We start from the raw sequence: 24003 nt of genomic DNA, 5'->3' as shown, positions 1-24003 counted from the left end.
TTTTTAGTAGAGACGGGGTTTCACCGTGTTAGCCAGGATGGTCTTGATCTCCTGACTTTGTGATCCACCCACCTCGGTCTCCCAAAGTGCTGGGATTACAGACCTGAGCCATTGCACCCAACCTAAAGGAATTATAATTTTAAGCTGAGTTTATACCTCTCCATCCAATGGAAAGAGGAAATATTGTTTCCTTGAAAGCAAGTGAATTTGAGGTTTTGTTGCTACCTGACTGACAGGGACTTAGCGGACTCCTTCACCACAATATCTTAATTTTAGTTAATTGTATCCACAGATGGGATAACTTAAAGGTTTACCAATTGTGGATTTTTTCACACCATATTGAAGTTAAGATCATTGTGGAGGGGAGAATAAAACTTCTCAAAACTTAAATTATTTATAAAGGAATTTTGATGCTATACCACTAAGGTGGTATCAAGTGGAGTGGAATGGGGGTGGACAGGATGATGGCAAGCACACTGCCCTACCAATGTGCCATGCTTCCAAATCCCCACAAACTGTCTCACTGAACTTTTCCATAGTAGCATTGGACCTGAATTGTGAATTCCATCAAAATTCCTTTATAAATAATTTAAGTTTTGAGAAGTATTATTCTCCCCTCCACAATGATCTTAACTTCAATATGGTGTGAAAAATTCCACAATTGGTAAACCTTTAAGTTATCCCACCTGTGGATACAATTAACTAAAATTAAGATATTGTGGTGAAGGAGTCCGCTAAGTCCCTGTCAGTCAGGTAGCATCTTTATAGAAATAATTTCATCAGTGGAAATAGCCAAGAACATGGTCCTGAGTGAATAAAGCACAAGTCATACATGTTTTTGGAAAAATCAACTGTTCTTAAACATGAAGGGAGCCTGATAGAGGCCCCTAACTAGTTCCATTTCCTGAGAGAGGAATGGAGCGCTAAGGCAGCTTTGAAAGAAAGAGGAATGAGAAATGCAGGAAATACTTGGGCAGAATTCAGATAGGCTCTTGCTTAATTTTGGGCAAATTAAAGGGCATTATACAGACAGTGCATTGTTTGACAATTCTGAAACACAAATGACAACTACAATGGCTGAAAATAGCCATAGATTATATTAACTCAAATCTGAACTTAATTGAGGCTTGACGCAATCACAAAGGTGGCTAATTTCACTTCCTTATCAAGTGCACTGAGCAAAGGAAGAGAATATGTATCTAAGCCAGTAATAATGAATATCATCAAGTCTTTTGTCCGAGAGATATGTAATACCATTCAATTTACCAAATAGGCTAATTCCTTTTAGTAAGGAAAGAGTGGTAGCAAGCAAAGGAAGTAATCTGGAATGATACTGCTGGCGGGGGTTGAGAGGGAGGTTAATCTAGATGCCACATAATGCTTATGTGCTGGATTGGGAAATTTAAGTTTCCATTCTCAATTTCTATGGAAAGCATGCATCTTCTTTTTTTTCTAATTATAAAAATATGAAATGATGATGTAACTCCTCAATGTTAGTCATTCTCAATTCCTATTAGGCTCTAATAGTGCTCATGTAAAAAAGGAAGTACAGTTGAAAAAGGAACTGTCATGGGTTAGGTTTTTTAGGCACTCAAGTCAAATTATATTTTATGGTATGGAAAGGCACTTTTAAAACATTTTTATAGTTTAATGAGAATCTCGTACCTCAAATCTCTGAAACACCAAAATCAATGGTGTTGTACATTCTAATAGATTTATAATCATCTTAACTTGGCTATCAACAGCATCATTGAAAGGACAGTTCTTGGCAGCTAATTTGTTCCTGCTGCTTATTTGAGATGTAAATCTCTTCTCAGGACATAAAACCTGGTTTCAGGGAAGAGCAAAATAATTATCTCAGAGGGAGCTAAATTCTGGATTTGTTTTCTAATATATATAAAACAGGCTTCTTATCAGCTGTTAATCAAACCAATTTAGAATATTTATTTTACGGTGTTACACATAACTTATTTTCTCCGTGGTTTTCTCTGAAGAATCTAGATGCCAGTTTTAATTTGTTCTTATAATTCAATAAAATATTTCTCCAAAGAAACACCAAGCAAGAATGGGTCTTTCTGTGTAAAGGTAAACTTAACTATATGCAGAGTTTGAATCCAGAAGGATTTAAGAAGTCTAAAAGTTCTCATAAAGAATCATGGGGCAGAATCTGTCCAAGGTCCCACAGAAATAAAGGAAATGGAACCAAAGTCTGGATTATGGGCACACACTGCTAGTAGACAGATGAGAGATGGAGATAGATGGATGGATGGATGGATAGACAGATGGACGGATAGGATAGATAGATTAGATAGATAGATGATTGATAGGTGATAGATAGAATATTGAAGGGACATAGAAAAAGAAGAAAAAAACAAGTTTAGTGAACAGACACTATTGACAATTCAAAATTAATATAAAAATTAAGTCTTTATTTTTGAACAGTCAAGGATCTTTTGTTCTTTCCGGGCAGCTAGAGAAAGAAAATGGACTCCTATGGGCCAAACAAATACCTTGCTCTCAAACATTAACTGTTCATGGAGGAGTTAAAGACTGCCAGTTGAACAAAAAGCAGAAGATACAGAAGAAGAGCAGGCACTTTAACCAAGATACACCTGTGTGGGCCCCAGCATGAAGAATGTTAAGTACAACTGTGTGATCAGATTGGTCTGGATTTGAATTCCAACGATGTCCTTGGCAAGCTCTGTGATCCTGGCAAGCTACTTCACCTCTCCAATCCTCACATCTTCATTAATAAAATGAGGATAATAATGTCTACACACTATGCACAGGTTTTGTGGGAATTAAAGGAGATAATAAATGCAAAATATCAAATGCTTAGCAAAATGTACAGCAAGCATTAGGGGCTCATTAAATAGAGATACCAACTTGCTGCAAGGGGGAAAAATGCCTTAATAATTTTGAAGATGAAAATTTCTGTCTTACTTTTGGAAAGTCGGCAGATGACAGGGGCACTGGGAGGACTAGAAAGAAAGCTGCAGAGAAACTACAGGCAGTGGGCTGCCTAGTGATGGCTCTAAGAAGGACACTGGTGTCAACGGCTGAGCCCTTTGATAAGGGGGAGGTTTGGAAGACTCTTATGCCCTGGATTGGGAAATGATTTCTAACGAGCTGACATAAAGGGATCGCTCAGAGGCAGCTGTCATACCCTTTCCTGTTAAAAATGCCCTCTTGATCTTGGACATTACAGCTAGCCATTCTTCTCCCACTGACCAGGCTGGGCTTATAAACACCAAAGCCAGAACTCTTTGCTGAACCATATATTTTTGTCCTTAATATTTATAACCAGGGAATAGATAAAGCTGAAAAGACTGACACTTCTAGAAAAGACACTAACCCACTACAACCCAATTTAGTGGGTTAAGAAATTGTTTTCAGAACTTGTCACTTACGACTCTTAAAATCTTGGCCTTCTCACAGGCCTGTTCAAAATAGCCTGTACCCCCATTCCTAAAGCAAGCATGTCTATCCCTATTATTTAGTCTAGAACTGTGTCATATTGTTTGAGATAGTAAATCAGTGTCTAATTTTCCTGATTGAAACTTTACTTATTTACTTCAATATAAAAAAGCAGCTCTATAATTCATTTATTCATTAAGTATTTATGCAGAATCTACCACGAGGTCGGCATCTGGGGATGGGATAGTGTGGAACTGAGGAGTCTGATACATCCCCGCCCGCACTGTGTGTTCCGGTTCTCTGTAGAAAATCGCTGGCCATTCCATTACTAGAAATCATTGTTGTTATGACTACCATTTCTGTTTGGACAGACTGACCCCATTTCAGAGTTTTACTACCGATACCTAAGTTGACTGGATTTTAAGTGACACTGACAAAACTATTTAATGGACCATATGTAAATCTCTTGTTAGAGTCTACTTTTACAGGGAAATTAAAAAAATCTCTATCTTGGAAAAGAAGTTGGCCAAATGCATGAAAGAATGAATGCATGTAAGACCCGCCATCTAACTACTGTACTTATTTAATCATATACTCTGGTATGGCCATTGGTGTCTCAACATTATCATACTTTATATTTCTGCCCCATAAGGATACGTTGGTCTTCTTGATTCAATTGTGCCTTTCCTTATCAACAAGGGAAGAAAAAAATGATTTCATCAAAAGCAAAGAACAATTACATGCTAGCGTCATTGATGCTTAAAGTGTCTTGTTATAGAAAGTACAATTTAGTTTATTACATATTTCCAAAGTTATTTTCAGTTTGTGCAAAAAAAAAAAAAAAAAAAAGACCCCAGTGTCATTGAGTTCTTATGATATACAAGGCAGTGTTCCAAATGGTTTACATCTATCTTATTTAGTCCCAAAAAACAGCTCTTCGAATTTGATACTTTTCTTATTCCCATATGCTTATCCAGTAGAGACTGAAATCAGAGCAGAGAAGTTGTATAACCTGTCAGAAGTCTCACAGCAAGTAAGTGTAGGAGCCTGGATTTGAGCCCAGGTAGTTTGCTCTAGAGCCCATACTCAATTTCTGAGCTACGCTGCATTTATTTTTCAGAAAGAGTGTGTTTCTAAAGCCTTGCCCCATATGATTAGTCTCCAGGTTCTATTCATTCTACCTCTATATCCTGAGTATCTGTAAAATCTACCTCTTTTTCACAATACACACTGCCATTGCCTTAGCCAGCTTTTCATTCATTAACGGGCATGGATAACTTCAATAGTCTCTTTATGTGTCCCTCTTCTAATTCCTTCTCCACGTTGCTACCATAATTACTTTTCTAAATCACTAATCTGAATCAAATTCTTAGCACTACTCAATGGCTCCCCATAATCTATACCTAGAGTGCAAACTAATTATCATGTTATCCAAGACCCTCCATAACCTGGATCTCTCTGTTCAACTTGTTATTGCCTCTCCCCACCCTGCCCACTATGCTTCAACAATAGAATCACTGATGTTTCAAACACTCCAAGACTCCTCTCTTAATCTCATGCCTTTGTTCTTTCTTTGCTTCACAAAGCTCTCTGTAGTTGAAATCTGTTGCCTAATCTGAATCTGTTATCTCCCTTCTTACGGTAATAGAACCCTATTTTCCTTCAGTAACATACTCTTTTCCTGCATAGGCTGTTAAATCCAAATTTACCTTTTCTGCTTGCACTGTGAAAATATGGATGGGCCCCTGAAATATTACTCCTTTCCCAGTTGGCCTGATGTTAAGCTTTGTCAGTGGAGAGTGTTGCATAGATGCTGCCAGAGGAAAGGGTTTGGTTCCTGGTTCTGGTGTGCTCCTTCAACGGGCTCCTGTAGCAGGGGAAGCTTCTCCAGCACCAGGCGGCCAGCAGCTTCCGCTCAGTATGCCCCGCTGGGCAATTCTGTAGCAGAATGTCTCCAGTGAGACACCCTTCCAGGAGCAGCTTTCCTCAGCAATCCAAAGGGCAGATTTCTAGCAAGCTCCATTATATTGTGTGGCACCTTAGTGACTCCTTTGTCATCAAGTGACAAAAGGCCACACCCTCCAACAACAACTGGATCTCAGGCCTGGTAGGGTGGGGTCCTCCCTAGACTGCCCTATGCCAGCCCCAGGGGTAGCAGTGTCTCCTCATATCTGCCATTCCCATATTCCTTAGCGTTCTCGTCACTTCTTATGAGCTAATCCCTTGTTATTACAAACTGCTATTAGAGTTAAGAATTACTTAAATGTTCCCTGTTTAAATGACTGCGTGGTTGTGTTCTCATCATTGGACAGAATGATTCATCCCCCAACTCTTCGATGGGGCCAACTCTTTCCAGTTATCCCCAACTTTCAGCCCCCAGCTTGGACTTGAGACTCTGACTTATTGAATCTAGGCCCAGCCATAGGTTCCAGGAGAGGCAAACCTCATTTAGTTCAATGAGACCCAATCTTGAGACCTCCCTCTCTCAACCACATCATCCTTTCTCGGATTATCCTAAATTGTGCAGCAATACAATATGGTTAAACTGATCCCATTTCCAGCTTGGGGTGAGCAAACAGCAGGAGTCCTGATCATGTTAACTAAGAAATTAGCATATTCTGTTATCCCTCTAAATAATTAACTCAGAGATATGCACATGACTGAGAGACCAACTGTGCCTAACAAGATTGTAGAACTTTTTTTTTTTTTTTTTTTTTTTTTAGAGCTATCAGGAAAGAGAATTTCTTCTTTTGTGCTATCTTTAGTCTAGGATCATGCAACCTTCAAAATGGTTGGCAAGTGCTTTGAGACTATGAGGCCCCCTATAAGGGGCTACAGAGAACAGAGTCCTCAGTGAGGAGGAAAAAGAAAGAAAAACCTGGTCTTTGTCATGCGTTTGCAGCTTGATCAAGCTTTGCCTGAAGCTATTGCCTCTGGACTTTTAATTTGGTGAGACAAAATATTCCCTTTTCAAAAAACTAGGTAGAATTAGGTTTTTTGTTATTTACGAAAGAAAGCATCATACTTATATGTTCCTTCTGGGTGAGACTACAGCAATATGCACCCTTTCCTAACATGCATTGCACTCTACGCTAATGTCCTAATGTCTCCCCAGTAGCCTGTAAGGTTTTGAAGGCAGGAGCCTAGTCTTATTCACCCTTGAAGTAATACATCTTGGCACAGTGTTTTGCCTATGGTCAGCACTTAATAAGTAGTTCTTAAATGTATAACTGAGTAAATAAATAAATTATGAACAATGCAGCTGCATGAAGTTAATACCATGATAGCTATGACAGAAAAGACATGCTAAAAACCTGGGCCATGTTTTCTGCATTTATAATGAGAGACAAGGCTATTTTATAATACCAATTGGCTGTTGTTATTCAAACACAACAGCCATATTAGAACTTCAGGACTAAACAGCAGACTTGAGAAATAATACACTACTGAGGCTGCATGAGGCTATTTGATGCTAAACTCACAAAGTGACAGTTAATGTTAAGATCATCATGTCTCACCAATGCCCCCCTCCGCCTGCCACATTAGAACAGCAGCACTATATTTGACCTCTGGTAGCCACTAAGGAAACCTGACTTCTTGAGAAGCTGACTAAGGGTTGCTATTTTCTATCTTGCTATTCCATTTTCTAGAGAGAAATTATCAAATATTCAAGGACATCATTATCCCACGATCTAGCCTGAGGATAGAAAGAAGGTGATTGTTTTCTCTGACATACACATCTAGATGAGTTTATGTGTCATGCTATCGCTCATGCTAATAATTGACAATATAATCTGATTACATCAGTTCAGAGCCCAGGGAAAATAAATGTCCCTCTCCATGATCACTGACTGCCACGCAGAGTTCCTTTAAAATTCCAGGATGCCACATATCAACTTAACACACTGACAATGTGAACTGATTGCAGGATATTCCAGGTATCTGGCTAGGAAATCATTTGCCAGCAGCCTCAACAATAAAATTGATTATAATTCAGTATTTTTAAATGGTGTCTGAAATGTAAATGATTACTTTAGCTTTACTCAGGAGCATTAAATTCTCGCTTGGGTGCTAAGTGGGCACTAGAACTGTAAGTCACCTACTGTTCTATCACCATCCTGCTGACTTTAAAATAACAGCAGCAGCAAAAGCCTTTTGCAGTCATGTGAATCTTTAATATAATATACTCAAAGAGAACTCAATATTAAAGTACCACAAATACTTGCATGATAGAACAAGTAGCAAACAAGTAGCATAACTTGAGCACTAAGACATCTACGTGTTATCTGAGAAGAACTTCTCAGTAGCCATATACATTTAAGTTTCTAAATGTAATTGTCAAGTAGCAAAATGCAGAGACCTACACACTGCCAAACCACATGACCTTGGCAGGGGTCCTAATCCCTCACTCATTTTTAGAGGCTGAACAACATTTGCCCATGATTACTTAAGTGACTATTCTTCATCAACCTGGTGAACTGCTAATGAAAAAATGTGAATATAAGTTGCTGCGAAACAAGGTAATTCTCTCCATGTTCCTCCAAGTTACTCAGAGATGAGAAAAATTAACATCTTGAAAGAACACAAATAAAACTTTGACATATGGCCTAAAAGATAAAAAGTAGAATATTATGTGTAACACTTAAAGGTAAAAGAGATATGTAGCAGTTAACACAGCCGGAGGCTGTAGTCTCACTACAGGGTATTACTCAATCTGAACCCTACTAGAAAACCAGAGTCACTACTTGACTCTTATGAGAAAGCAACTGTCACTCTTTTCTTTCTCACCTATGTTTTATCATCCAGGTGGTAAAGAAACTCATTGTTTATTTAAAAAATCCTTGAGAAAGGTGTAAATATTTTCTAACTTGCTTCATCAAAACACATAAAGATATTTGATATGTTCTTCATCCTGCGTTACAGAAAAACAAATAAATAGAAGCTTGCAGACAATACATTTCTTTATCAGTCCTGAGAAGATACGCTTCTGCGCAAAAGAACTGACATACTATTGAGTAGAACTATGTGCTATGTTTGTTTGCAACGAATTACTGACATACTCTCCTTTTTGCGGGGGTGGGGGGGGTTGGGGCAAGAGCTCATGAGAGAAAACACCTGACAGCACCAGGAACTGTAGTTTCTCATTTGCTCCACAAGATAGCAACATTCCACCACAGCTGTTTGCCACAGACATGCGCTCTAAGTAGAACAAATGTGTTATTTAGTCTACAATCATTTTTAATTTTACTACTGACAGTCTGACAGAACTACTTAATATTGCCAGGTTGACCTTTCCATGATTTTGTGCTAAATCTTTTTTTTTTTTAACTTCCCTTACTCGGCTCTGTGGAGAAGAGATTGCAATTGATTCCCCATTACATTAGGCTTCTGTGATCTGATGAGCCAACGGCACTGGTCAAAACAGGTGGGCTGAGAGGCAGGGCTGCAGGAGGCAACTGGTACCACACATGGCGTCATCGCCCTGGATTTATCACTCTTTTCGAATGTGGAGTGTAGGCAGTTCAGCAAGGATATTCAGCCCATCATCACTCCCTGACAGTTGCTGACAGGGCCTTCCACAGCACAGCACAACACAGCAAACAATGACATGTGAGATGTAAGGTTAATTTTTTTAGGTTCAGTCCTATTATTTCCTTGCTGGGGTGAAGGAAGATTGTCCTTCTGTGGAAAGACTTATCCTAAAATATTGCCTTCGAAGACTACCTAGGCTGTGAGGGAAAGATAACAAAACATGCTTGAGAAGTAAGTTTTGTGTAACTGAAAAGATGCATATAACAGAGATGGGCTGGAGGAATGGCAGCAAGTATGGCAGCCTACAAGTGGTTCCAGTGATCTTATACTGCCTACTCAGCTGCCATTGACAGGACACTCACTTTGTGCCATTCTCTGGGATAAGTGCTTCATAGGAATCGTCCCCATTCAAACCTCCCCACCACCTGAGGGCTGCACTGCCATTAGTCCCACTTTAACAGATGAGATATCTCAGATTTACCTGGTAGGTTGCCACACAGATGGTAAGTAGATACCAAACCAAGATTAAACCCAGTTAGTCTGACTCTAGCAGCTAAATGGTTAATTATAGTACTGTACTGCCCTTCAACAGCCTCTGAAATAGGTAAAGTCTCTCCTCAAACTGCTCACCTCATCCAATTTCAAGAGCCTTTCCTGGCTTTGCAGAACCCATTCCCTGAAAAATTCCTAAGAAAAAACAAAACAAACAAACAAACAAACTTCCAAACAGTTTCTTGGTGTCCCTTGCTCCTCAGGAACCTGTATAGAAGCCATAAAGAGATATGCTTCCTTATGTCTATGACCTCGGAGCTCAGACTGTAGGTGTTGGAATTTGAGGCCTTTCATATTTTTCCAGAATTTATATAAAACTTGGAAATCTTGGCTACTTTATTGGGGCCAGCTTGTGTAAAAGATCCTGCCCAAGGTTTTTTGACAGAGAATAGTTATGATTTAAGTAATTTCTTGGTGATCCCTCCTACTGAACAAACTTGAGCTCAACGGTGAGGTGAGAACACGCTCTCGTTATTCATTTCTTATCTCTCCTGGCCCCTCCTCATAACCCTGTTTTCACTGATAAAGAAAATAAGACAGGAAGATTGGCTGATAGGAAACATGATAATCCAGGAAAGCCCAGAACAGTGGGGGAACCAAGCAAGCAACTGGTTGGTTCTCCAAAAAGGAAAATGTGGCTTGCATCGCATCATCTAAGGACCCTGCAATCAGTCCAGAGTTAGTGCCAATTGTTCAGGAATCATATTTCAATGAGGGTATGGTATAGGAATTCTCTAAGCAGAGGCCATATTCCCAAGCAGCTAAGTTACATCATCTTTGTTAAAGTGTTGAACCATCCTTGTTGCAACTAGATACCAATCAGCAAATAGGAAAACAGAAAAAGGACCAGTACTTAAGGACTGGGGAGGTAGCCTTAATCACTATTCCATTAAAATTTATGATGAGAGCAGGGCTTCACTTCTATTAGGAAGCAAAAGAATTAAAAGAAACCATGAAAAGCAAGGCACATATAATGGTGTTCTATGGGTTAGTGGGACAAGCATGTGTCCACCGAAAGAACCAATCCAGATATTTTAGATGCCAGGCTTGGTGAAACCAGGTTGACTTTAGCCATGAGAAATGTGGATGGGGCCCCTTTTAACTGCCAATATATGGTTCAAAATCCATATATCTACAGGAGAGCAAGGCTAGAGTAGATAGCAAAATATATTCAACATGTAATCCACACTAAGGTGGGCACAGGTGGTCAGCTACTCAGCAGAGCTGACCCCAACCTGAACTATCATATGGAACAACATTGCTCTGAATCTTGAGACAGGACAAAGGCAGGTCCACCCCGTCCAGCTTCTGTAGCCTAAAAGAATGTACTGTTACACACTCCAGGAAGTAAGGAGAAATCTAAACTCTCAGTTTTTAGGAAAAAAATAATTCAAGTGAGTCTTACAAAACTCTTTGAATATATTATTGAATATAATTTTATTATTAGAAAAAGTTGGGGGTGGACACCACATGGGTAGGTAACGAAGTGATCTGGGGAGCAATGAAACATCTAGAGTAGAGGCCAGAGCTGTAATACACATGGTCAAGATTGCCACTCACATAAAGAAAGTTTTGATAAGTTCTACATACGTACAATTTTCAGATGGGATAAAAGTCTCATGACATCTGCCATGTCCGCCAGGATGAGTAAGCGTGTCACCGCGGAGAGCAAAGCCCTTGCCGCCCGCACCATGGTGCCGCGCTTTACCGACGAGCATGGGTCATCAGCAAACTCGGAGGAGGCGATGCGCATCGTCTCACCTGGAAGACAGACACGGAGAGGCAGGTGGGTAGACAAGAGGCTTAGAGGCTGGCCATCCTAAAGATCTGGGAATGGACTATTACTGTTTTTACTGCAAAACTCTGATGACCAGGTGGTATTTCTGCCACCTCTATTGCAGCAAAGAGCCCTTTGAGTCAAGTACATCAGTACATGTGGGTAAGTGCTGTGGACCAAACAAGGTGCTCATTTCACACTGAAGTATGAAGTCATGCTTTTGATATCAATAAGGAATATATTTAATTCCATTTGTCTAATAGTTGAGATGGATTTGCCTTGAGCTTAATCATCCTCTCTCCGCATTTGCCTTGAAACCAATGATACCAGGCAACTTACCATGCAACTCACTGAAGTTACTGACAGTTGAAGTACAAAGTTAATTGTCCCACAGAGAATTGAAAGTTAAGACCTTGGCCTCGTTAACACTGTACTCTTAATTGAGCTAATCAGACAAGAACACCTCACAGAGGCACCCAAGATCCAATCTTCTAATCCTCTTAATAACCTGTTTGCCGATATAGAGAACATTTAGAAGAGAACTGAACCAATTAAATAAATGTTTACTAAACACACACTTGTGTCAAATTCTGTACTAGGCTCTGGGATTACAAAGTTGACTAAGAACATCCAGGCACAGGGAGTTCACAGTCTCAAGAGTAAACAGGTATGTCGACACATAATCAGAATACAGTAATTACGTGCCACAAGAGACAAGATTAAGAATGTAGGCAATGGAGAGAGGACAAATATTTGCTCATTTAGTGGGAGACTAGGGGGAAGTTGTCCATTTTAATGGGATGCAAAAAGAAAGAGGTGTTCACCAGGAAAACAAAGGTGGGGAGGGGATCTCAGGCAGCATGAACACTTTGTGGGCTCTGAAGCCTGGAGCCCCATGCTGAGTACAGAGACCTGCAGTTCTCTGGAAGGCCCCACCAGGAAGGGGGCTGGAGAAAGGCAGTAACGCCTGGAACACCATGTAAGAGGTTTGGACTGTACCCTCAGCAGGGTGGGAAGTTACAGTAATAGATTTTTATTTTTAGAAGATTATTTTAGTCATATTACATAAAATAAACTGGAGGGGAAGAAGACCAGGACAGAGAAATCAGTTAACAGGGTAAATGCAGTTTTAGTCTGAGAGAGCAGTGGTGAGAGCCTGGACCAAGGAGATGGGAGAGGAAGGGAGTACAAAATGCATCTGTGTGACGCAACCAACCAATCTAAGGGCTGATTAGATGTGAAGACCAGATAAAAGGTTCAAGCTGATGATGAGGGCTGACACAATACCAGAGTCAGGTATATATTTGCACCAAGTGACCCTGGAGTGGGAAACAAAGAGGTAATTAACAGTCTTTGAGACTGATAACCAATCAGTGTGTGAATGTCCACTTTGGGGAGTGAAAACTGCGAGAAAGCACAAATGGAGCTTCATATAGCAAAGTGTACACAGGGGTATAAAAGCTTCAATAAACTTGAAGAACAAACAGTTAATATGACAGATTTTTTAACTCAAGATCAAACAATTTATTCAATTTTTATAGTAATGATTACTACTCACGAAGCAAAATCTAGCTCATTTAAATAAAGCCAATGATAGCATGGAAAGTCTGTGCATCTTGTAATTAATCCTAAGTTATAAGAAAAAATAAAAATCACCTCTTACCATTTTATAGGCCAATCAGAAAAAAAAGTAATTCTCTCAGCTAGTGTGGTAGTTATTTAAACCCTCACAGTGATACTTTTTATACTTGGGAATGTGGGCGTATAAGGAAATATATTGCCCTGTTGGATTTTTTAAAGAGGCTACCATCTACAATAAGCATTTTATATTGCTAACCAGCTTAGTCTTTTCCTAGGCACAAACAAATAGTTTGATATATAACAACAACATGGGAGAAACTTAAAAAATTCATTACTCTAGTGGCACAATGATGAATTTTCAAGATGTATGGTCCTAGAGCTCAATCCAAGTGTCCCATCCTTGCCACAGGGTTACACACATCTCCTCCTCTTGCCCCTCCTCCTCATAAATAAAAAGAGTCATTGGCAAATACCTGTGTGGTGGGGGGAAGAAAGCCACCTTTCCCCTACTTTATACAGTGGAGGTAGAAAGAACATTATAAATCCAACAAACTATTGAGAAAGGCGCCACAAGTAGAGCTAGACAAATTTGTGTAAGATACTAATAGATAAGTCAGTTACTGTTGAAATAGATCCACTTATTCAAGGGAAAGGGAGATTTATTCTGCACATGAACCCAGGTAGCTACATGGTTGATCCCAGTTCCTGCAGGTTAAATCGGTATGAGCCCTAGCATGGCTAAGAGTAGGTCACTCAGGTAGGGCTATTGGCAGAACAGAAAGCCCCAGGAGGAGAGGCCAGTCACACCCCTTCCCTGCAGGTGGAGCTTGTGGCTTACTTGAAGAACCATGCCTAATCCAATATATTTTCAAGTTGAGATTGAACATTCGGAATGAACCAACATCATTCCAGAAGACAGGTCTTGCCAGAACGAGGGGCTCTGGAGGGCCCGGAACGACTCCTTCCATCTGTCTTAGCAGCACCATCGGGCATCTGGCAGAAGCGTACTGGCACTTCATGCAGATGCCAACCACCTGGTCAGCAATACTGCTTCAAAGCTGATGGGTGACACGTGTCAGTGCAGAGCTCCTAGGTGGAGCTAATCAACCTGAGGCCCAGAGCAGGCACCCCAAGAGTGGCTCAGCAGATGTCCTTGAGAGGGAGACAGGGAAGAGACAGAGAGAGAGAAAGAGAGAGAGAAAGACCCACGTTTGAAAATGCCATCTGCCTTTCTGGATGGAAAACTCAAACTAAATTCTGAGATTATTCTAAGATAAGTAGAAGATGATTTCATTCAATGTAAATTAAACTAAAAGCTCATTTTAAGCAGATACAAATGATTTCACGTTGTTAAGGATGCCAAAGGAAAGGCAACCTCAAATCAGCTATAATTTTAATACATCTTATGTCCCTGCAGCTTTAAGATTACTGAAGCAAACTGATAGGCAAGTTTATCAGAATAAAATTAGCTTACTTTCCCAGGAATGTAGAGAAAAGTGCTTTTTCTATAAGATTGAAATATTTCGCTAAGAAATAGCATGCATGCGTAAGAGGGAAGTGAAGAGAGGGTGCAAGAGATCTGCCTGCTTCTTTTATATACATTCTTGTTCAATCCCATGTACTTGATTATAGATCTAACTCAGGGCAGCATTTCTATAGTAAAGCCTTTGATGTCCTCAAGCCACTACTACCTGCTGAAGAGAAGAAAAATTAACATTACCAAATAAGGGACCAAGGGAAAATAACAATTTTAACATGTATGTAGTGCTTCCATATAAAGGCTTATTATATAAGTATTGTTCTAAAAGCTTTACATGTATTAACTCACGGATGAAAAAGGATAAACAAAGTCACATTGACCTGGGTTCAGATCTCGACTCCACCCCAACTATTACCAAATATGTGAGCTAGTGCTTATTCAACCTTTGTGTTTCAGTCTGGTCAACTGTGAAATGACAGGGAAAATAATGATAGCTGCCTCACAGACTGCCATGAGAGTTAAAATTAGAGATGATGCATTCAAACACCCAACATAGGGCCTTACCCATAAAGGGTGATCATTATTCATTAATACCACTACTATCACGACCACTTCACGCCTCCAAAATGCGGTAAGAAGAGTTGGTGAACTCCTAGTTACAGGTTAAAAAGTGTATGTTTTGGTTGGTTTCACTTCTTGTGTTTCTTCCTTAGAAGCAAGACAACATATGCTCAATAAAAGTACTTATTGCTTGAAGATAGAATATATACAAAAAAATGGTGCTTGGCTTTTAAATCAGTGCTTATTCTGGTTCCTAGGCTACCCTGAAGGCATTCGGATGAATACACAATTGTTCATCAGGTTGAGGTAAGATCAATTCAAATGTGGAATGATGCAGGCCAGTAATAATAAATACAAGAAAAGGATGGCATGGGCCGGGCATGGTGACTCACGCCTGTAATCCCAGCACTTCGGAAGGCCAAGGTGGGTCGATGACCTGAGGTTGGGAGTTCAAGACTAGCCTGACCAACATGGAGAAACTCCATCTCTACTAAAAATACAAAATTAGCCGGGGGTGGTGGCGCATGCCTGTAACCCCAGCTACTCAGGAGGCTGATACAGGAGAATCGCTTGAACCTGGGAGGCGGAGGTTGCAGTGAGCCGAGATCATGCCACTGCACTCCAGCCTGGGCAACAAGAGCAAAACTCCGTCTCAAAAAAAAAAAAAAAAAAAAAAAAAAAAGGAGAAAAGAAAAGTATGGCATGTGGAACATAGAGCCTTAGGAATAAAAAAGTCAGGTAGGAATCAGGTCATGAACCAAAATGGCACAAATATCCTGTGCCTCATTCCTTGAAGGCAGAGGCCTACATGTAAGGTCAGCACTCTAAATGCTTGACAACTGAACTGCTGAAAAACTGTGAGAAGTAAGTGAAAAAGTGTGGTGAAAAGCAAGATTCAAAGAGTGCTAGGTGAAGAAGATGAAAACTTCAGAATTGTTGATGGTCTTAGAGGCTGAAGAGGATTTGACTCGTCTTTTTTATCCAGCCTGGTCAACACAGTGAGACCCTATCTCTACAAAAAAATTTAAAAATCAAATTGCCAGGGCAGTCCCTGCTACTCTAGAGGCTGAGGCAGGAGGATGGCTTAAGCGCAGGAGTTTGAGGCTGCAGTGAGCTGTCATTGCACCACTGCACTCCCGTTTGTGTGACTGAGTGAGACCTGGCCCGAAAAAACAAAACAAGGTGCAGTGGCTCACGCCTGTAATCCCAGCACTTGGGAGGCCGAGGTGGGTGGATCACTTGAGGTCAGGAGTTCGAGACTAGTCTGGCCAACATGGTGAAAGCGTGTCTCTACTGAAAATACAAAAAAATTAGCCAGGGGTGGTGGCAGGTGCCTATAGTCCCAGCTACCAGGGAGCCTGAGGCAGAAGAATTGCTTGAATCTAGGAAGTAGAGGTTGCAGTGAGCCGAGATTTCACCATTGCACTCAGCCTGGGCAACAAGGGTGAAACTCTGGCTGGGCACGGTGGCTCACACCTGTAATCCCAACACTTTGGGCAGCTGAGGCGGGTGGATCATGCGGTCAAGAGATCGAGACCATCCTGACCAATATGGTGAAACCCTGTCTCTACTAAAAATACAAAAATTAGCTGGGCATGGTGGTGTTCACCTGTAGTCCCAGCTACTTGGGAGGCTGAGGCAGGAGAATCGCTTGAACCCGGGAGGCATCGGTTGCAGTGAGCCGAGATCGTGCCACTGCACTCCAGCCTGGTGACAGAGCAAGACTCTGTTTCAAAAAAGTTAAACTCCATCTCAAAACAAAACAAACAAAAAAATCTTTTCTTTTCACTCTTTCAGCAATGGCAAGCACTGGACTTACTCCCTGGAATCAAATGATGAAAACTGAAACTAGTGTGAGAATGAAAATGAAGAAAAAGGCAAACCACAGAGCAAATGTAATGAAACAGCCAGAATAAGAGCAGATTAAGACATGAAAAGCCACGTAGGGAAAGGAATTTCAATGTATTTCCTATACCTTACATGGTAATTTACATTGTCAACATTTTTGCTATAAAATAAGTATGTGGTCCTTAAGAGAACTAAAAAAATACAATTAAAAGAAGCCAAAAGAGCATTCACATCTTAATAACCAAGGACAATAGCTGACAAGCTAACTTCTAGAAAGTTCTGTATGCCTATATTTTTAACCAGCAGTTTTCACATATAATAGCTACAATTGCATATCATCTTTTGTCTAAATGCATAATTCTCCTTTATCTAATTACATAAATTACCCAGCATAGACGGATAGTTCATTTTTTTAATATTTCTCCCTGTGTTACAGAATTCTTAGAAAAGATGAGAGAAGTCCTGGTGTGGTGGCTCACACCTGTAATCCCAGCACTTTGAGAGGCCGAGGTGGGCAGATCATTTGAGGTCAGGAGTTCAACACCAGTCTGGTCAACACGGTGAAATCCCATCTCTACTAAAAAAAAGAAAATTAGCTGGTCGTGGTGGTGGGCACCTGTAATCCCAGCTACTCGGGAGGCTGAGACAGGAGAATCGCTTGAATCTGGGAGGCATCGGTTGCAGTGAGCAGAGATCACACTACTGCACTCCAGCCTGGGTGACAGAGTGAGACTCTGTCTCAAAAAAAAAAAAAAAAAAAAAAAAAGATGAGGAAAAGGGCAAACATTTCAAACCTCTTAACCAGTTTGTTCACTTTTCACGATAACCTACACCTGCCTAACAACCATTTTCACATGTATTTTCCATGAAGTACAGATCTTAAATGATTCTGAAAAATGGATCCTGTAGAGCAATGCAGAAACTCAAGCATGTTTTTAGAGAGGAAAGCAACATTAGTGAGGGAACCTGATCACAGGTTCCCAAAGCCTTAGCCAGTTCTGTAACTCAAACTGTGTATCCTGATTGAGCTGACACACTTACAGAGCCTGTGAAGGAAAATACATAACCAAATCTTAAAATGGTAATTCAGTCAACAGTGTCCAACTTCAGAACATTTTATTGTTTTGATTATTTTGTGTGGTCTGTAAGGCAATGTAATACTTGAAAACCACTTACAGGTCTGGTTAGCTAATTTTCAAAGCAAGGTGGGAAAAGATTTATCTTCATTTGAGACAAAACAAACTTAAATGTTAAATGCATGGCCAAAGTGGACAACACCACAGAAGTTACAAGGTCACCATAGAAGATCTTCATGCATTACATCATGCCTCTTGGCTCCTTTTCTTGGAAGAAATAAGTGAGTGGTTCTTTGACAAGAATCATGCAGAGTTGGGCAATGTGTTGAAAAGATGAGGTAAGCAGGTATTGACGTGGCTGAGGGCCTCTGCACTAACTACATTTGCAAACATAGGAATGTCTTCTTCTGGGATGGTTCCAGCAGCAAGAGGGTAGTGCTGCAGGGTGGCCCAAGATTCCTTCCACTTTAGGATCTTATTAGGCTGTATCTATCTGGATTTAATATTTTAGCATGTAACTCTTTCATCTATAATAAGAACAGCTGTCTTTTTAAGAGCTCACCATGTACAAAGTTCTGTTCAGAGAGCTTAACCTGTATCAACTCTTACACTGTTGAACAGAATCTGATGAAGGAAGTGTTCTCATTGTCACCCCTTCTATCTGAAGAAACTGAACACAGAAAAGGAAGACTATTATTTGCCAAGGTCAAACAGATGGTAAGTGGTGAAGTAGGCATTCAAAATCTGTCTGGCTGTGCAGTCTATCCTCTTAAAAACAGTGCTTTAGAAATATCTTTATTTTAACGTCCTGTTTACTGTGTGAAAATTATTTGTTTACATGTGTCTGTCTGCGCCTAGATTAGGAGTTGAAGACTAGTAAATTGTGTTATTCAGTTTACAGAGTATAGGGAGGAAGCCAGGAAGGGAGAAAGAAAGGAAGGAAGAAAGGATAGGAGGGAGGAAGGGTCGGAAGGAGAAAGGGAGGGAAGGAGAAAGTCAGGGAGGGAGAAACAGAGGGAGAGTCATACAGAGGGAGGGATGAAGGAAGAAAGGAAGTGAGAGAGGGAAGGATGGAGGAAGGGAGGGTAGGAGGCAGGAAGGGAAGGAACAAGGACCTAAACAAAGACAATTCTCCAATTATTCCCAGCCCCCCCATTCCTTATTGTCACATGTTAGGGATGATTTGTGACTGCCTGTGCAGGTTTGCATTTGAGTTTTCCCTCCTTCCTTGGCCTGTAAGCTTGGTCAGTGTAGAAATCATAATTGTAGCACATTAATTTCTTTAATCATAATACCTTACATCAATTGACAAGGTATATTCCCTCAAGGAATGCTATCGTGGGGAGGAAAGGAAGGCCTGCCTGGCACTTTACATTTTGAACCATGTTGAATTCATACTGAAGCAGGGAGAAAAGGCAAATGAAATCCCAGATGCTATACACTCTACAATAAAATAATTGAAGTATTTTCTTTTTTTTTTTTTTTTTTTTTTTCATTTTTGAACTTTTTAGTTGGATTTGTAAGTTCAGGAAATAGCAAGGAAACCAAAACATTTGCTAAAGGAAAGTGCTTGTGAAAGGAGTAATTCCTTTGCTTCTCCTCTGTTTTGCCCACATAGGCCTTTGCTAGCAAGAAGGAAAAAGTCTTAACACTTTTTCGGAAACTATCAAGAATGTGAGACATGTATGCATGCATTTCACCCCAGGGTGGCTATGACTCAAATCTGTGATTGGGGAAAAGGTCAACAATCAACAATCAGAATCTTTCTCTAAGGCTCAGGGATGATGAAGTCCTGTCTTTTCTCAAAAAGAATCTGCATTAAAATAAGCTACCTCCTGTGGACACTTGAAGCACTAAGCAGTTACAGCAATGCTTGGTACTATTCAGGGCCTGTTATCAAAAAACAAGATAATATTTGGCCTAAATAAGCAGTATTCAGAAGAAAGCCTTATCTGCTTATTCAAAAAAAATCCTATCATGCAAGCCATACCAAAACTATGTAAATATCATAAAATGAGAAGGCTGCCTATCACTTTGTCATTCTACCAAGGGTAGTGGGCTCCATGGTCTCTTTATCATTCTTTAGTTTTTCCAAAAACTCAAGAAAACAATAAATTAGGTCCAAAATGATAGCAGTCTGATGGGGCCACTACCTCTGAAGTGATGTTGAGACTGGAGAATTTCAGATCTGCATGGAACCTCCTCAGGCATCATTCAGCACCTCTTTCTCATCTTACACATAAAGACACAGAAGCCCAAGTGCCCAGCTCAGGTGGTTGGTGGGGGTCAGCATCCCTGTCTCCTGACATCCCAGTCAGGGACTTTGGTCTCAGTCCCATTGTTGCTGAGAGGCCAGCAAAGCCCAATGTGACACCAGCAAATCAAACTTTCCTCACCTAACAAAATCCCACTATAGACACATGGCTCTGTTACAGCCCTAATTCAGTGGCAAGAGCAGCTCCAAAGACAAATGCATGTTCTCCTTTGGTCAGTGTTCTTTCGCAAGGCAGATAATTGAGTCTTTTCCAGTGTAATTTTTGCCCTATCGAGATATGTCCAGTATGCAAAAGTACTAGAAATGTCAGTAACTAATGATTAAGTGTATTGAATGTTATGAGCTATTAAACATCGTTAGAGACAGTAATGCGCCACCTTGCAGAAGGCACAGATCATTAACCGTATGGATTTTAATTATTTCAGCTGTAGCCTTTCCCTGGGTTGGGAGGAGAGGGTGTAGGGTAATTTTACATTGCTGTAGCCAGAAAGATTATGAAGCCGCAATATGGCATACTTCAAAAATGAGACCCTTACAAAGACCTGTTAAATGTAGCAATAGCCACATTCCATAAAAAGGTGATTATTGTTTTGGCCTTGAATGCAAGAGAAGACCATAAATTAGGAAATGTTAAACAGTGATGATCTAAGCTTAAGAGAAAAATGGCATATAGAGGACCAACAGTGAACTCAATTTTGTTCAATATTTTTACACATAAAGAGAAAATAAATTGATGGAATGTAAATTTCATTGTGCAATACATATATTTCTGAAATAAGGACACTATATCAAATATATACTAAAGAAAACCTATTGTAAGTTATCTTGTAAAGCATATAAGCAGCCAATAAATTAATTTTTCTATAAACCCCAAATTTCAATATGTAAGTCAAGTCTCTCTATAAAAAGCATGCTGCTGACTTACTTATATTCTTAAGTCAATAAATGTTTCTATCGATCAGTACTTGTATTCTCCTACAACCATGACACAAATCAAAATGTACTGAAATGTCAGTACCCTGCTACAGTACTTGGTAGTTGAAGTGTGACTTCAAAAACCTTCTAATGTTATAAGGAAAACAAGAATCAATGCTACAACTTCCATCTAGATTGGACAAACAGAGATAGCAGGAGCATCAAACATGCTAGCATCTAATTCTGAATCAAAGAGATGGCAGCATTCAGGTTCAACATCTCGACATGCATATGTAGAGGACATCTTGATTTCCTCATGCTCCTTAAGATACTGTATAAGGAAATGCAGAGTACAGAGGATGGATTTAATGTCCAAATTCCAGAATTTAACAATACCTTGGAGGACATCATGCAGATGAAATTTTAACAGATGCGAAACAGGTGTGACCTCTAGAACAAAAAACGCTTTGTCTTTCTAGGAAACCATTCCAATTTGTGCTAGTTTTTTTTTTTTTTTTTTTTTTTTTTTTTTTTTTGAGATGGAATCTCACTCTGTTACCCTGACTGGAGTGCAGTGGCATGATCTCGGCTCACTGCAACCTCCGCTTCCGGGTTCAAGCAATTCTCCTGCCTCACCCTCCTGAGTAGCTGGGATTACAGGCACACATGACCACACACAGCTAATTTTTGTACTTTTAGTAGAGACAGGGTTTCACCATGTTGGTCAGGCTGGTCTCGAACTCCTGACCTCATGATCTGCTCGCCTTGGCTTCCCAAAGTGCTGGGATTACAGGTGTGAGCCACAGCACCCTGCCTGTGATAGCTTTAATTGTTAACTTTTTAAATTCTATTTGGTCTTTGATATGCTCTTCTGAACCACACGTAAAAATATAATCTTCTCTTCTATAGGGTAGATCTTGAGAACTTTGTTTAAATGTCCTTTAAGAAGTGAAATGTCAAGATGAATGCTCATTAGCCATTGCCTGAGAACTAATGCTGAGGTTGCATTATGAAAATAACAACTGACATTAAAAAAGGAACAAACAACTCTCTCCAGGTTTCCAAATGTTAAATATCTGCTAAATATTCAAGTCAAGATGATTTGTTTGTTCCTACACTACTTTTTAAGCCTATTAACATGTACGTATAAAAAGATATTTCTAATCTGCTTTGGAAGAAATAGATCTGGTTTCTAACTTGTTATAAAAACAAAACAGTCATAAGTTACTCTGAGCTATTTCAGTATCTAAATTACTACATATACTTGAAAGACATTAACTGTGAGCTCATTGGTGGAACTAAACGTCTGAATTTCAGAAAATAACTATCAAAACATTTAATGGCTTTCTCAAGCTCAAATAATCAACTAAGGGCAGAGTTCAGACCGGAAACTGGGTCTCTCAACTCTGATATTTGTATTTGCTGCAGTTCCATATACTTTGGGGGAAATATTCTGTTTCCGATACAGTTTCACAAATTCACAACTTACTCTCCCCAAGTTAATCCATATAATTGAAGCCTTTGTATATCAGTTTGGATGTCCTGATACTCCACTTATGTGTATGTATTTGTAATTTATTATGGCATCTCCAAATTTGCATTAGTAAAACTGAATAATACTTGAATAATTCTTGCATGACTGATTTCATATCAATTAAAATATAAATGGAGAGAAAAGCAAATGAGAAGTATAAAAAAGGCACATTTTATACTTTGCATCTTATAGACTATAGCTAAATAAACTAGCCTTGAAATTGCTACACAGTAAAATAACAAGTCAACTTAGCTTTTTCTAAAGTAGTCTTTGGCTAAACAAAGCACAGGAACAATTCTCATAATGAGAAAAGTTGATTAAAGATAGAAAATTCTACCACATATTTCAAAACTAGAAAAAATGTTCCAAGTAATTGGTATGAACATGGTAAACGATGCTATAAAATTACAGCTCAATTAACTTATATTTTAAAATGCAACGTGGGGAAAACTGATTTTCTTCACTGGTTTTTGGGTGAAAAGACTAGAATGGTCAGGTTTTAGAATTTAAATGGCATAGCCTTTAATTTCTGACCTACCACTGATTTTCCATTCTTCATAGAGAAATGGCAGTTTGTTAAATGCGATTATAGCCACAAGGCCTCTTTACTAAACTGTGGGAGGCACCGACATCACCACCATTCTGTTTCCTATATTAAGAGGATTTAAAGAAGACATAACGTTTAAATGAACATCAGTGTATAAACCATAATAAAACACAGCTAACAAAAATATATTTGTACAGCAAGAAGATCTGACAATGGGTAATGAACGAAATTGATTTAAGGTAACTAAAAACCCTAAATCCAAAAAGACAAACTGCCAAAATGTGCTATCAAAGCTTTCTTCACTCCTGTGATCAATAGCTTGTCACTAGGGTCATGATGAATCTCAGATGGGCTTCTCTCCTTCCAACTCAAAAGTACATTTTTAAAATAAGTAAAATAAAGTTAAAACAAACATCAAGCTTGAAAGGGGAAAAAAAAAAAAAAAAAATGTTCCAAATGCCTGATATGCAGCCTTAAGGGTGAGGGACATTTGGGAGATTTGGATAGCAGTGACATCTTGTCCTTACTCTCTTAGTTTGCACCATTGATGATATGATCACATCTATAAATGTGTGCTTGTGTACGAAGTATATAGAGAATTATATATCATTTCATTCATTCTTTTATTTATTCAATAAGCATTTATTAAGCACTTGCTATGTAGCAGACACTTTCTAGGTCCTAGATATTCAAGATGAAGTCACAGTTTCTGCCCTACTTACTTCTAGCTTGATGGTTCTGAAAGACGCACTAACGAGAATCACCTGCAGAACAACTACAGCGAAATGCCCCCTAAGTGGACATTTAGAAATAAAAAAAACAAAACAAAACAAAAAAAAAGCAGCTGTGTTTAGGGAGTTGTGAATCATGAGTATGTAGTGAGTACTTAGCTATCATAAAAGGTAAGG

The 24003-nt window shown here is 39.5% G+C and overlaps 1 protein-coding gene across 7 annotated transcripts in view; it reads right to left on the bottom strand.

Moving 5' to 3' along the window:
- Positions 1-24003, bottom strand: part of CTNNA2 (catenin alpha 2) — a 1159566-nt gene that overhangs the window by 788829 nt on the left and 346734 nt on the right. For all 7 annotated transcript variants that reach the window (XM_023224974.1, XM_023224976.1, XM_023224980.1 and 4 more), the window contains one exon: positions 11096-11262. In XM_023224974.1, the coding sequence (XP_023080742.1) occupies positions 11096-11262 (167 nt within the window). The remainder of the gene's footprint in view (positions 1-11095; positions 11263-24003) is intronic.

This window comes from Piliocolobus tephrosceles, chromosome 15 (genome assembly GCF_002776525.5).
Source record: "Piliocolobus tephrosceles isolate RC106 chromosome 15, ASM277652v3, whole genome shotgun sequence".
In the NCBI taxonomy this organism is placed as follows: domain Eukaryota; kingdom Metazoa; phylum Chordata; class Mammalia; order Primates; family Cercopithecidae; genus Piliocolobus; species Piliocolobus tephrosceles.
The sequence above is the reverse complement of the archived record's forward strand: the minus strand, read 5'-3'. Positions and strand labels throughout refer to the sequence as shown.